Source organism: Phyllobates terribilis, unplaced genomic scaffold (genome assembly GCF_046119375.1).
Source record: "Phyllobates terribilis strain yellow unplaced genomic scaffold, ASM4611937v1 Scaffold_3__8_contigs__length_932513732, whole genome shotgun sequence".
NCBI classification, from domain to species: domain Eukaryota; kingdom Metazoa; phylum Chordata; class Amphibia; order Anura; family Dendrobatidae; genus Phyllobates; species Phyllobates terribilis.
Window position 1 is genome coordinate 89,578,921 of NW_027362763.1, and position 15,991 is coordinate 89,594,911.

At 46.4% G+C, this 15,991-nt stretch overlaps 1 protein-coding gene across 1 annotated transcript; it reads left to right on the forward strand.

Annotated features, from left to right (window-relative positions):
* Positions 1-6,694: 6,694 nt before the first annotated feature.
* LOC141257948 (uncharacterized) lies at positions 6,695-15,744 on the forward strand. The gene is made up of 2 exons (XM_073672952.1): positions 6,695-6,719; positions 13,961-15,744. Exon 2 carries the CDS (start codon positions 13,969-13,971, stop codon positions 15,661-15,663), a length of 1,695 nt encoding a protein of 564 aa, XP_073529053.1. The 5' UTR covers positions 6,695-6,719; positions 13,961-13,968; the 3' UTR covers positions 15,664-15,744.
* Positions 15,745-15,991: the final 247 nt, after the last annotated feature.

Here is a 15,991-nt window from a genome sequence, read left to right on the forward strand (position 1 = left end):
TTACTAGTCACATCAAACTGTATGTAAATATATTTAAAAAAAAAAAAAAAAAATAAATAAAAAGTTCAGTTTTTCTGTATAAAATGGTAAATAAGGTTCACGGTGCTAAATTTACTGTTTGCATTCGTCACAAGTATAATTTACATGTCTTTTGCATAAGTACTTTGCACAACTGCAACATATCACATTTTAATCCAAATGCGTAAAGGGGCCTATTAAATGCAATACTTCAGTCTTAAAGCAATCCAATCAAAATAAATGAAGAATAGATGCCAATAAAATCAATATTTATTTCAATTCATTAAAACAGTCAGTAAAAAACACAGTACTAAAAAAGGAGAAGTAAATAGAAGGATCCCACAGTCTGTAGGTTGGGAGTATGACCGAGAGTATGAGCGAGGTAATAGGTATCAGCACATACAAGGATAATATAAAGGCATAGAAGGCCTATCCAATCAATCAGAAAAAATCTGTAAAGTGTCACATGAAATAGAAAAAATAATAATAATATAGCAATTAGTGATAGTGAGGACCCAAGGTATAGAGTCACACAAATAAACTCAACGGTATGAAAACCTGTCAAGAGAATAAACTATCAGTAGAGGCTATAAAGTGTTGCATGCAATATATATGAGGAAACAAAGTCCACAGATAGTGCTGTATATAACCTTGAAGCAAAAAAGATTAAAACTCAATATGGTAACACTTCCACAAAAACCCTAGGAAGACCAGGAGTTATGGCGAGAAGACATATAGCTGAGTTCTGATTAAAATGCAATATAGACTGTAGTGTCAAGAGAGATCCATTCAGCATAAAGCAAACATAAGACATCATAACACGGCAGGTATATAGGGAGTGGAGGGAAGAAGCAATACAACCTGGTGACTGTGAGAAAAAGGACAACCCCAACGCGCGTTTTACGTGCCGCTTCCTCGGGGGGAAGGATACATAGGGGGCAGGGAAGCTCCCTTATATTGGGCCGTGCTCAGTGTACTCACGTGTGGCTGCATCGGCGCTTCCGGAAGCCGCAGCAGCAGCGTACCATGTCACCAGGCCCCGCCCACCGGCCGACGCGTCAGCCCGGGAGGAGGGGAGAAGTGACGTTGGAGGACACGTCATCACGGCAACCTAATTCGGCCTGCAACCGAAAGCGCACACCACGGGAAAGCTTATCGCAGTATGGAAAGAGATGCACCAAATCCAAGTAAGGATAAGCACATCATAAGATCTCCCCAGCATAGAGCCATTAATCAATACTTCAGTCATAAAGGAAGCAAGGAAGTGTCATGATGGTCGTCCCTTGATATAATCATAGAAAGGTGTATGAGAATGAAAACAGTGCAAATCATTAGATAATTAATAACCAACTGGGGATAAAAAAAATAGAAGTTATATTATATAAACAGAACCCCAGTGATAAAGTGGACATAATAATAATAATAATAATTTTTATTTATATAGCGCCAACATATTCCGCAGCACTTTACAATTAAGCGGGGACATATACAAACAATAAATTCAATACAAGGTAAGACAGTTTAAACAGTTACATCAGGAGTGAGGTCCCTGCTCGCAAGCTTACAATCTACAAGGAAATGGGGGACACAATAGGTGGAAAGTGCTTGGTATTTCAGGTCTGGCAATTATACTATTAATGAGGGGAAAAAGGAGGATGTACACTCAGAAGAATACACAAATAAAAATATTAGATCACCATATTGATATATAAGTGCTAGAAGTCCCATATTGAAAGTGAAAAAATAATAAATAAAAAATAAAGTATAATAAAAAATAAGTGCACAGGAGTGAGACTGAATTATAGGAAAACCTATTTATTAATGATAGAAAAGTAAAGAAAGTGCAGGAATAATAAAATGAGTGACGATACATCAAATGGATATACAGTATACATAGTATATCCATATAATGCCAAATACTGTAATACACAACAAGTATATGGAACGTGCGTACATGTAAATAGACTAAAGTGCAAGTGCATGGGGGAAAAGATATATGTAATTATATCTATGGCATGTTACAAGCTATAGGAAACTCCAAGACAGATTGAAATTAGTCAGTTATTAGTAATAATAAATTTAAATCTTTGAAATGAACAAATGAAAGTCAGACATTGCTTTCCAACTCTGCTTCCACAGAATTTTAAAAAAATTAACCTCATGAAATCGGCCTGGACAGAAATGATGGTTCTTCTTAACTTAATATTTTGTTGAACAACCTTTTGAGGCAATCACTGCAATCAAACGATTCCTGTAACTGTCAATGAGACCTCTGCACCTCTCGACAGGTATTTTGGCCCACTCCTCATGAGCAAACTGCTCCAGTTGTCTCGTGTTTGCAGGTTGCCTTTTCCAGACGGCGTGTTTCAGCTCTTTCCAAAGATGCTCAATAGGATTTAGGTCAGGGCTCATAGAAGGCCACTTCAGAATAGTCCAATGTTTTCCTCTTAGCCATTCTTGGGTGTTTTTAGCTGTGTGTTTTGGGTCATTATCCTGTTGTAAGACCCATGACCTGCGACTGAGACCAAGCTTTCTGACACTGAGCAGCAAATTTCTCTCTAGAATCCCTTGATAGTCTTGAGATTTCATTGTACCCTGCACAAATTCAAGACACCCTGTGCCAAATGCAGCAAACCATCCCCAGAACATAACAGAGCCTCCTCCATGTTTCACAGTAGGGACAGTGTTCATTTCTTGATATGCTTCATTTTTCCGTCTGTGAACATGGCTGATGTGCCTTGCCAAAAACTTCCATTTTTGTCTCATCATTCCATAGGACATTCTCCCAGAGGCTTTGAGGCTTGACAACATGTAGTTTGGGAAATTCCAGTCTGGCTTTTTTATGACTTTTTTTCAACAATGGTGTTCTCCTTGGTCATCTTCCATGAAGTCCACTTTGGATCAAACAACGACGGATGGTGCGATCTGACACTGATGTTCCTTGAGCTTGAAGTTCACCTTTAATCTCTTTAGAAGTTATGCAGGGCTCTTTTGTTACCATTCGTATTATCCGTCTCTTTGATTTGTCATCAATTTTCCTCCTGCGGCTATGTCCAGGGAGGTTGGCTACACTCCCATGGATCTTACATTTCTGAATAATATGTGCAACTGTAGTCACAGGAACATCAAGCTGCTTGGAGATTGTCTTATAACCTTTACCCTTAACATGATTGTCTCTAATTTTGTTTCTAATCTCCTGAGACAACTCTTTCCTTTGCTTCCTCTGGTCCATGTTGAGTGTGGTACACACCATGTCACCAAACAGCACAGTGAGTATCTGTAGCCCTATATACAGGCCCACTAACTGATTACAATATTGTAGACACATGTGATGCTAATTAGTGGACACAACTTGATTTATCATGTCCCTTTTGTCACATTATTTTCAGGGGTACCATCATTTCTGTCCAGGTCTATTTCATGAGTTTCATTTTTTTTTAAATTCTGTGGAAGCAGAAAAGCAATGTCTGACTTTCATTTGTTCATTTTCATAGATTTTTAATTTATTATTATTTTTGTCAGATTCAAGTTATTTCTGTGACCATTGTGGGTTTTTCTTTCATTAAACGAGGAGTATCAACAATTTTGACCACGTGTGTATGTACTGAATTCTCGTGTACATTATCTGCAAACTAAAATATTAACATTGTGCAAACATAATCAGGCAGCTGCTGGCTCTGCTACATCTTGAAGGCATATAGACTACGACTTTGGGGCACTAAATACATATTTAGGAACAGCCGTACACAACTCAGTGCACATCCAATTCATTTTAACCAACAAAAGTTTACTGGACAGTTCAAGGACATCCGATTGGCACACGCAGTATCAGGCACAGCACCCTCCGTTTCTAGCTTCAGTAATACAGTAGATTTGCCACTTTATTTTCCTTTCCGCCTGGACTATCCCTACACTTACTGGCAAAGAACAGAGACCACCGGGCCTGACGTGGATTAAGTCTCTGGGCGTTTTGTAAAGAGGCCAGGTTTTTGTGATCTGTGTAGATGATCACCGGGTGCAGAGTCCCTTTCAGCAGGTAGCGCCACTCCTCCAGCGCCAATTTGATGGCAAGCAGCTCACGATCTCCTATGGAGTAGTTGCGCTCGATGAGGAGAAGAGCTTGGAGAAGAAGCCACAGGTTACCATTCTCCCGGATGGGGATTTCTGGGTGAGCACCGCTCCGGCTCCGGAGGAGGAACCATCAACCTCCAGGAAGAACTGCTTGTTGCAATCCGGACGGTGCAGCACAGGGGTGGAGGAGAAAGCTTGTTTTAGGGAGAAGAAGGCCTCCTCCGCTTCGGAAGTCCATTCCTTGGGATTTGCTCCCTTACGGGTGAGCGTGGAGATGGGAGCAGTCCGAAAGGAGAAATGAGGGATGAAGAGGCGGTAATAATTTGCGAAGCCCAGGAATCGCTGAATCGCCTTCAATGCCTCCGGTCGGGGCCATTTTAAGACGGCAGAAAACTTCTCGGGGTCCATCCGAAGACCAGTTTCGGAGATAATATATCCCAGGAACGGAAGGGAAGTCTGTTCGAAGAGACATTTCTCAAGTCTTGCGTAGAGACGATTCTGCCGGAGCCTTAGCAGAACCTGACGAACATTCCTCCGGTGTGTGGGCAGATCCGGAGAGAAGACCAAGATATCGTCCAGGTACACCACTATGCAAGAATACAAGAGATCACGGAAGATGTCGTTAACCAGCTCCTGGAAGACGGCTGGGGCATTACAGAGACCAAAGGGCATCACGCGGTATTCATAGTGACCGTCCCGGGTGTTGAATGCCGTCTTCCACTCGTCTCCCTGGCGGATCCGGACCAAATTGTATGCCCCACGAAGATCGAGCCTGGTGATGACCCTTGCGCCTTTAAGGCAGTCGAACAGCTCCGAGATTAGAGGCAGGGGGTACATATTCTTGATGTTAATCTGGTTAAGACCCCTGTATTCAATACACGGCCGAAGCGAGCCGTCTTTCTTTTTAATGAAGAAGAATCCTGCTCCAGCCGGGGAAGTAGATTTCTGGATGAATCCCCTATCAAGATTCTCCTCGATGTACTCAGTCATGGCCCGGGTCTCAGCCAGCGACAATGGGTAGATACACTCGCGGGGAGGAGAAGCAACGGGTACCAGGTCGATAGGGCAATCATACAGCCTATGAGGTGGTAGTGTCTCAGCTTCCTTCTTGTCGAAGATGTCCGCATAGGACCAGTAGAGTGCCGGCAGACCAGGTAGATTAGCCGGAGTAGACGGAGATCGAGCCAGACGAACCGGAACAAGGCAAGTCTCATGACAATCCTGCCCCCAACGGAGCACCTCACCAGATCACCAATTCAGCATGGGTTCATGTCTCTGTAGCCAGGCAAGACCTAGCAAAAGGGAGTGAGAGAGTCCGGATAGCACATGAAAGGAGATCCTCTCCGAGTGCAGCATTCCCACCTGAAGGGTTACAGCCTGACTCTGGAAAAACGGAAATTTTGGCGGATCGCCTCGAAAATCGGTACACCGGGCCCTGGGCAGCATCTCCGCTTTTGTGGATTTTTTTTTCCCCTCGCCGTGGCGCTTCTTTGGGCCGCTGCGGCGATTCCGTCGCCCCGGCGGTCGCGAGACCGGTGCGTGCCCCACTGCCGAGACCGGCCGAACGATATGCTGCCTCTCCCACGCCTCTGCGACTACGCCCTATTTGCACGAAAAAGATCACCCCAAAATCACAAAGTGCACAAATTAACCGGATTAGGGTCATGCGATCTGCCGACCCCAGGCAGGTGGTGCAGCAGACCACGGAACCCTCAAACACCATTATCTGGGTTAGGAGATGCAATGCGGTGAACGAGCAGCAGGTGGCGGGCTGTCCATGGACAGTTTCGCCTTTAGCTAGCCCAATAGGGTGGAAAAAAAAGTGCGCCCAAAAAAAGAGAAAGTTTACGTTTTTTTTCCGTAATTCATGCGATGAGCGTGATAACGGACGCTGCGCTGAACGGAGGCGCGTCCGCACGTACGCTTATTTTTATTTTGCAAATTTCATGTGAAAAACGGGGTCAGTGACTTTTTTGTTGCAGATTGAATTTTAAGTGCGTGTGGTATCATCAGCCCCTCCCCCGGATGATGGCCGCCGCAAAAAAAATACTTCAAAAGACCCTCAAATCGCATAAAACGGGGATGTTGCACGGCGGGGGCGGAGTCAGGGTGTTTGACTCGGAGCCGGCTGGCTTGTCACTCATTGTGCAATGTACAATGTTAACGGCCGGTAGGGGACGCGCACGGGCTGCGGGCTCAATGTGGGGGGCAGTGTACAGTGTGGCATCAGAGGCAGGGACAGGGTGATCTGCTTGTGGCCCCGTCCGGAGCACAATGTAGAATGGCCGTGGGGGGAGGGGGAGAGGGAGGCGCGGGCTCAATGTTCCAGCCTGCTCTGTTTCCTCCTTTCCCCGTCCCTGTGTGAATGGCTGGGGGGCGGGGGGACGAGACGCTGCTGGGAAGCCAGCTGTCTGTCTGAGGCCGAAGCCGCACAGCATGCTGGGAGATGTAGTCCACGCCAAGGCCAGAAGAGGCAGTGACAGCGCCTGGAGAACTACAACTCCCAAGAGCCTCCGCGGGAGAACAGAACTCTCCCTTCCCGGAGAGGCGGAGGCTGTCTCTAGTGCCGTGTCTGCCATTTTCTTCAAAGAGCAGAGGATGCCCGCCGGCTGCTGTCATCCTTAACTGAGGTACACTCAACGATCCTATGTCCCAACAGGACTGGGGCAAAGGACCAGAACAGGGGGACACAGGGCCACACAGGACAGGAGCAGAGGACAGGGGGTGGTGCCTGCAGCAGAGCCACAGGGGGACACACAGGGGGACATGGAGGACAGCCAGAGACAGGGGGACATGGGGGACAGCCAGAGACAGGGGGACATGGGGGACAGCCAGAGACACAGGGGGACATGGGAGACAGCCAGAGACACAGGGGGACATGGGGGACAGCCAGAGACACAGGGGGACATGGGGGACAGCCAGAGACACAGGGGGACATGGGGGACAGCCAGAGACACAGGGGGACATGGGGCGGATGCAGAGACACAGGGGGACATGGGGGACAGCCAGAGACAGGGGGACATGGGGGACAGCCAGAGACACAGGGGGACATGGGGGACAGCCAGAGACACAGGGGGACATGGGGCGGACGCAGAGACACAGGGGGACATGGGGGACAGCCAGAGACAGGGGGACATGGGGGACAGCCAGAGACACAGGGGGACACAGCCATCGGGGCACACAGCCGCTGCTCATACACACCACTGCACACCTACACCGCCGCCCGCCCGCATGTATTGCATTATTCTTAAATCTTCATAAATAAAATCTAATATATATAATTGTCTTGTCCCGTCTGTCTGTCCAGGAAATCCCGCGTCGCTGATTGGTTGCGGCCGGACCAATCAGCGACGCGGGATTTCAGAAAAAGGATGGCGGCCGTTAGCGGCTCATCTGCTGCACGGAGGTCAGCGGCGATTCAGCCGGGAGATGACCGGCTAATCGCAGCAGAACTACCCCGACCGGCGGCGCCGCTGACCTCCATGCTAGGACCGCTGATCTCCCGACTGTAAGAGTGAAGGGAGGACCGGGGAGCGGCGCCACCATTCGGGATGCTTCTGCTGCGAGCAGCCGGTCATCTCCCAGCTGCTCGCAGCGGAAGTACCCGCACAAGCAGCGCCGCGGCCGTCGGCAGCGACCAATCAGCTATATTGGTGTCAAATTTAAAAACCTCTGTGCTGATTGGTCGCGGCCGGGAGCAATCAGCGATATTGGCGCCAAATGTAAAACTGCTGTGCTGATTGCTCCCGGTGTACCGCATACATATTCTAGAATACCCGATGCGTTAGAATCGGTCAACCATCTAGTGTGTATGTATATATATATATTATACTAGTTGGAAGCCCGATGCTATCGCATCGGGAGGGGGGTTACGTTCTTATAGGGGCTCTTCCCCCTTGTGTGCTGTCTTCCTCCTGTGTGCCTTACTCCCTGTGTATGTGTGTTTCTTTATGTGTATGTCCCAACTGGCCAGCTGGAACGCGGCTGCTGGTGGTGGTGTCCCCCCTGGCCAGCTGGGACGCGGCTGCTGGTGGTGGTGTCCCCTCCTGGCCAGCTGGGACGCGGCTGCTGGTGGTGGTGTCCCCTCCTGGCCAGCTGGGACGCGGCTGCTGGTGGTGGTGTCCCCCCCTGGCCAGCTGGGATGCGGCTGCTGGTGGTGGTGTCCCCTCCTGGCCAGCTGGGACGCTGCTGCTGGTGGTGGTGTCCCCCCCTGGCCAGCTGGGACGCGGCTGCTGGTGGTGGTGTTCCCCCCCCCTGGCCAGCTGGGACGCGGCTGCTGGTGGTGGTGTCCCCTCCTGGCCAGCTGGGACGCGGCTGCTGGTGGTGGTGTCCCCACCCCTGGCCAGCTGGGACGCGGCTGCTGGTGGTGGTATCTCCCCTGGCCAGCTGGGACGGGCATCAGACACCTGAATGCCCGCACCTCTGACAGTGGGAGTGACCCAGGGTCTAAAAAACGACAAAGTCCCTTCATTTTGAGTAATTCCGGTTAAGTAGTAGCATATGGTGCAGTGGTTCACCGGATAACTGAATGCTGAGTGTATCCTAATGAAAAGACTAAGCAATAAACTCACTGTACAGGCGATCTCTGGTAGTCTTCTCTTGAAGGAGATTCTTGAGTTGACTGAGCAGAGGGATGCACGGCACTGGCACTGCGAGGAAAGAAAGCATTATATGTGAGTTAGACAGACTGACTGACTGACGCAGACTGACTGACTGACGCAGACTGACTGAGTGACGCAGACTGACTGACTGACACAGACTGGCTGACTGGCCGACACTTACACACTCTCGGACATCTCGCTCTCCTGGACCACTTCATATTCCACCGCAGGGGCAGTGCTGCTGGCACCTGCAGTCTGCTCCTCACGTTGGACAGTACTGTAAATTTATAAAAAGCCACTTGATTAACGGACATGCATATCAAATGGTGATGAGCCATCCTGGGTTAGATGGGGTCAAAAGCATCGACCCAATCTGACCGACAATCGGTGATCGGCCCTAACCTTAAACCCAGTCAGCCAAAAAAGCGCCTGATCCATCCTGAAGTTGGGCCGATCAGATCATTCAACACTAATATATTAAACATACAAAGTCATGTGATATAGCCAAAAGATTGATAGGAAAAAGTGGAGCCTACCTGGCCGCAGTTGGCTTCCGGACTATGAGGAACCCTCTATCCTCAAGGAAAGGGATTACGTTGGCCAATGTTTGAAGAGACATAATGTCCTCCTCGTCTATGCTTGTCCCTTTGGATGTGATTTTCTAACTCTGGCCCTTGCATCAGCAGTAGCGGCTTTCCTCTCCTCGGCAGAATTCTGGGTCATGCACACTCCGTGTAGATGTTTGTCCAGTCGCTCTGATACTTTAGAGCAAACTGGGCAGGTCAGGTATGTCCTCGTGGTATATGTTCTAAAAAAAGCAGTATAAGACTGGTGATGCACCGTGCAACTACTGTCAAAGGGAATACGGCCTTACACATTCATAAAGCGCTCAAAAAGCTGCAGACATGACAAAATGGTAGACTTCACACCGTTCCATGTGGTATCACTGTCACAGTGTGACTGCGTATTGCATCAAGTAAGGTAATTTACCCATAGACACCCAGAAGTGAATAAAAAATGTTATACATATTGGCAGATGTAAGACACTGGTAGGTAAGGTACATACTTACGCCCAGCAGCCGGCGGATCCACAACACCATGGGATCTGTATTAAAAAACACCATGTAAAAATAAAACCTAGCCTGTAAAAAAAAAAAAAAAAAAAAAAGTCTCACAGCCTATTTCCTAAAACAACAAATACACGCTGGTTGTTTTCTTCAATCTTTCTTGGGGCAGCAGTGACTCTGTACATTGGGTGGATTTCATTCTCTAGTGGATAGTGGTTTATCAGATTGCCTTGCTGTGCACTATGCTAGCAGTTACCTGGATTTACCGGAACCTTCTGACAATGCTCTGTGTTCAGGCCACTGAATTTATAGTTCATCAGTTACAGGGGGTGTGCTATAAATTTTTAACATTGCAAGCCCCCCTCTAAAGACCAAAAGGGGAGAAGCATCACATTTTTTTTCTTTCAAACTAGAAACATTGTAAGCCCTCCCTCTAGGGACCAAAGGTGGGAAATGCTTCATATTTCTTTTTTCAAACTGGCATTCACAGTCCATGTGATGTTTTTTTTCTCTTTTCACTGCTCCTATACTCGCCCCCCTGCAGGTTCTGCTCCTGCCTGGAGGGAGGCCATAAATGGTGCTCACTGTGCCATCCATCCCCAGGAAGGGTGAGAGTGTCGCCTTATCTCATTTTTTTGTTTGTTTTTTTAACACAGCTGTAATGTCCACAGGGACATGTTAGTGTCTAATCATACAATAAGGTAATATATTATGTCTCCTATGGGCTATGGTGAAGGCAGCAGAAATCTGTAAAACCAGGGTTCCCTGTGGTGTATAATGCGGATAAGGGATACAGTCCTTCATCACCCTGACTGGAGAGAGAAATCTTTTTAACCCCTTAAATACCGGGGACGTATTAGTACGCATATTTGCGTACTGCCAGTTCAGTGAGGGCTGCTGCGCTGAGCCCTCGCTGAACGGAGCACATGTCAGCTGATTCTTACAGCTGACATGTGCCCGCAACAGCCGCGGGTGGAATCGCGATCCACCCGCGGCTGTTAACATGTTAAATGCCGCTGTCAATCTCTGACAGCAGCATTTAACGCGCGCTTCCGGGTAACGCGTCATAAGTCCCACCCACCGGCGACCCCGTCACTTGATCGCGGGTCGCCGATGGGTGGGCATGACAACCCAGGGTCTGCAGCAGACGCCTGTGGTTGTCATGATCTTGTCGCTATGAGCGCCACCTAGTGGTCGGCGCTCATAGCACAGGACCATTTCTGCTGCATGCAGGGGACCTGCTCGTCCCCTGTATGTAGCAGAGGCGATCGGATAGTTGCTGCTTCTAGTCTCCTATGGAGACTATAGAAGCATGCAAAAAGTAAAAAAAAAAAAGTTTAAAAAAATATAAAAGTTTAAATCACCCCCCTTTTGCCCCATTCAAATGTTATCAATAAAAATGTCAGCCCGGTGCGCAAAAAATAAGCCATCAACTAGCCCCAGATCACGAAAAATGGAGACGCTACGGGTCTTAGAAAATGGCGCTATTTTTTTATTTATTTTTTTTTTTACCAAATTTTGGAATTTTTTTTCACCACTTAAATATAAAAGAACCTATACATGTTTGGTGTCTATGAACTCTTAATGACCTGTAGAATAAGAAGGGCAGGTCAGTTTTAGCATTCAGTGAACGTGGTAAAAAAATAAATAAAAAACAACTGTGGTATTGCACTTTTTTTGCAATTTTACCGCACTTGGATTTTTTTTCCAGTTTTCCCGTACAGGATATGGTAAAACTAGTAATGGCGTTGAAAAGTACAACTCGTCCCGCAAAAAATAAGCCCTCACATGGCCATATTGACCAAAAAATAAAAACGCTATGGCTCTGGGAACAAGGGGAGCAAAAACGAAAATGCAAAAACGAAAAATGCTCCGGGGCTTAAGGGGTTAAAATGCATCCTAGCTGAATATAACACCTTATCTCAGACGGAGCCACCCAAGGACAGGCTGTGTGGGAACAATAAGGTCTCAGAGTTGGGTAGTTCTGTCACTGTATGTGAAATGTGTGTTCACTATATAATTGCCTTGTGGTTCCACTTCCGTAACCGAAATCCCGCGTCGCTGAACCAATCCCGGCCGGCCAGAACCAATCAGGGACAGGCGCAGTCCAGCCGCGAATTGCCGCGGGAATTGAACCACGCTCACCGGAAGTGGAACCCACCCGCCACCTGGACCCGCCGTCGCTGGGACCCTTCCCCCATTCCCCTTCGCCCGACATCGCCACTGCGCTGCCTGCAGCCACCTCCGTGCACAGGCCGCAAGCCGCGGTCTTTCCTAGAGGCTGTGGCTACACGGAGGTGGGTGCAGGCAGCGCTGCGGCGATGTCGGGCGAGGAGACACATATACACACACCGCATGTGTATATACACACACACACACACCCCTTCTCTGCTCTGCTGACCTCTGTTCCTACTGTGCTCCACTGACCCTTCTCTGCTTCGCTATCCCCCACTGTGCTGCGCTGTTCCCAGCTATGCTCCGCTGACCCCTTTTCTGCTCCACTGTCCCCCTCTGTGGTCTGCTAACCCCTCCTCTGGTGTCCCCCGCTGTGCTCCACTGACCCTTCTCTGCTCCGCTTTTTCCTCGCTGTGCTCCACTGACCCCTTCTCTACTCTGCTGTCCCCCACTGTGCTCTGATGTCTCCCATTATGCTCTGCTTACCCCTTCTCTGCTCTGCAGTCCCCCGCTGTGCTCCACTGACCCTTCTCTGCTAACCCCCGCTGAGCTCTGCTGAATCCTTCTCTGTTTTGCTGTCCCCCACTCTGCTCCGCTGACCCCTTCTCTGCTCTAATGTCCCCTGCTGTACTCCGCTGTACCCTGCTTTGCTTGCTATGCTCCACTGACCCCTTCTCTGCTGTACGCCGCTGTGCTCCACTGACCCCATTGTGCTCTACTGTCTCCCGTTGTGTTCTCCTGTCTCCCACTGTCGCCCTGCTGTGCTCCGCTGTCCCGCTCTCTGCTACTACCCTCACTCTGCTCTACCCACTCACGCCTACTCTGCCCGCTCTCACCCGCTGCATAAGAGCCAGCACATGGGATGGAGGGTAGAAAGCGAACACTGCGAGGGCAGATCCCGCATGGGGGTGCAGTGACCCAGGGTCAAAAAAATACAAAGTCCCTTCATTTTGAGTAAATCCGGTTAAGTAGTATCATATACTGCAGTTGTTCACCAGATTAGGGAAAAATGGACTTCGGTTACCCACTGCGCTATATGCTACAAATTAACTGGATTTACCCTTATTAGGGAAAATGGACTTTGGGTAAATCCGGTTAACTATGGCCTGTGATTGGCTGAGGCAGTCACATTTTCTGGTCAGTACACCCCAGCAGCAGCAGCCTCTATATACAGCCCAGCAGCCGCTATATACACCCCAGCAGCCTCTATATACAGCCCAGCAGCAGCAGCCTCTATATATACTCCAGCAGCCTCTATATACACCCCAGCAGCCTACATATATATTCTAGAATACCCGATGCGTTAGAAACGGGCCACCATCTAATATATATATATTATATTATTTATTTTTTTCTATTTAGGTAACCAAGCGTTGGAGACTTGAATAACTCCTTTAGATGTTTCTTGGCAAAAAAAGGGGATTGAGATTTCCAAATGTGGATGTCATGTCTGGATGGCATTGGTGCAAGATTGACAGAGTTATGAATAAATGACAAGGCTCATTAATGCAGAATTTCTTTCCTTTGTTTTTAAAAGAGTACATATATGAATTTATTTTTTTTTGTATTAAATGTTTTTGCCCTCTGCCTCATTACTTTTTCCAGTAAATAAAATGTTTTAAATAAAAGTTTGAGATGGTTTTGTTTGCTTCTCTAGTATAGTGGTGGGGTAGTGTTAATTGAAAATATTTGTCCATATTCAGCATCTGAATATATCTATTCCTACTCACAGGTCAACAAAAAAATATTTTTTTTCTGGTGCCAAAGATATTTTAATGAATTTGGGGTATTTTTGGGGTGCTGATTCTGAATATGCAATCAGTTTTGCCAGATTGGCTCTAGTTTTTGAGATTTTTGGTATCTTATTTATAGCACGTGTTGGTAAATGCGACGCGTCATCTCATTAATTTCTTTAGATTAGTACTTGAACTGAGCAGTTCTCAATATAGTTTTGTGTTAATTAGTGTTCTAGAAGTTTGTTCATAGCTTGATTTTTATACTAACTTTATGTTGTTGTCTGTTTTCCAGTGAAAAGCATGAACTCAACAAGAAGAAGTTGCCTTAACGATCCAGACTCATTCTGTTACATTTGTGGTGAATATACACTGCCAAAACATAGAAGAAACATAACAGACTTCCTAAAAAAAGTGTATTTGGCCTATTTTGGGGTTATGCTTGGGGACCAAGACAAGTTTTGGGCACCACACATAGTGTGCAAAGCATGTATCGAATTATTACGAAAATGGAGCAAAGGACAAAGAAAAAGCTTCAAATTTGGTGTTCCAATGGTGTGGAGAGAGCAAAAAAATCATCATGATGACTGTTATTTCTGTGCAGTGCAAGTGCAAGGATTCAATAAGCATAAGAAACGAAAATGGGAGTATCCTAACATGGAATCTGCAAAAAGGCCTGTCCCTCATTGTGAAGATGTGCCTGTACCTGTGTTTACCATGTTACCTGACCTTCCCCCACCTGATGATGATGAAATGCAGGGTATGGAGCTAAGCATTAGTTCTGGAAGTGAACCAGAATATGAAGGAAGTTTCAGAACACCTACGCAATTTACCCAAGGAGAGCTCAACGATCTAATAAGAGACCTCAACCTCTCAAAAAGTGCATCCGAACTTTTAGCTTCCAGGCTAAGTGATAAAAATTGTCTGACGCCTGGAACTAAAATTACATCTTACAGGACCAGAGAAGAAGCACTTCTTAAATTTTTCTGTGAAGATGACCTACTTGTTTATTGTAAGGATATTCCTGGCCTGATGCTGCAAATGGGTTTACAAGTATATCGTCCTGAAGACTGGAGGCTTTTCATAGATAGTTCTAAAAGGAGTTTGAAATGTGTTTTGTTGAACAATGGCAATCAGTGTGCATCTCTTCCAGTAGCTCACTCAACTAAACTTGTAGAACAATACAAAAATGTCAAAATGGTCTTGGAGAAACTGTGCTACCATGAACATTCGTGGCTGATATGTGTTGATTTAAAAATGGTCAACTTTTTACTTGGACAGCAAAGTGGATACACAAAGTATCCTTGCTTCATCTGCATGTGGGATAGTAGAGCAAAACATCAGCACTGGGAGAAAGTGAATTGGCCTCCAAGGGACACCTTTACAGTAGGAGCATCAAACATAGTGAACGAACCTTTGGTGGACAGGGAAAAAATCATTCTACCACCACTTCACATAAAGTTAGGATTAATGAAGCAGTTCGTCAAGGCATTAGACAAAGATGGTAATTGCTTCATGTACATCTGCAGATCTTTCCCTGGTCTTAGTAGCGAAAAACTGAAGGCAGGAATCTTTGATGAACCTCAAATTCGGAAACTCATTAAAGATTCAAATTTTCCTAAGGAAATGAATGACATAGAAGCTGCTGCATGGTGTAGTTTTGTGTTGGTAGTGAAGAACTTCTTGGGAAATAAAAAGGCAGACAATTATGAAGAACTGGTACAAAACATGCTATTGAGATTTAGAAATCTGGGTGTACACATGAGCATTAAATTGCATTATCTTCACAGTCACTTGGACAGATTTCCAGAAAATCTTGGAGATTTTAGCGAAGAACAAGGGGAGAGATTTCATCAGGATATTATGGTGATGGAGGAAAGGTACCAAGGCAGATGGGACAGACATATGATGGCTGATTACTGCTGGAATCTACAGCGTGACTGCCCGAAAAGCTCACATAGAAGAAAATCATATAAAAAGCGCTTTTCCAGAGATTAAATGTCTCCTATCTTTCATGTCTTGTTCATTTTTGAAGATTACTTTCTAAAACTAGTTAAAATAAACTATAATCAACATTTACTTTGTTTAATTTATAGTATTCATGACAATATCAATAAAATTAATGCGCGTGTAGCAAATTACGTCATTTTTTTACACATTTTACAGAAAATATCAAGAACTAGAGCCAATCTGGCAAAACTGATGACATATTCAGAATCAGCACCCCAAAGTTACCCTAAATTCGTTGAAATATCTTTGGCACAAAAAATGCTGTTGACCAATTGCATCTTGGAGGCTGCTGCAACATGCATTATTAGGTAGATGC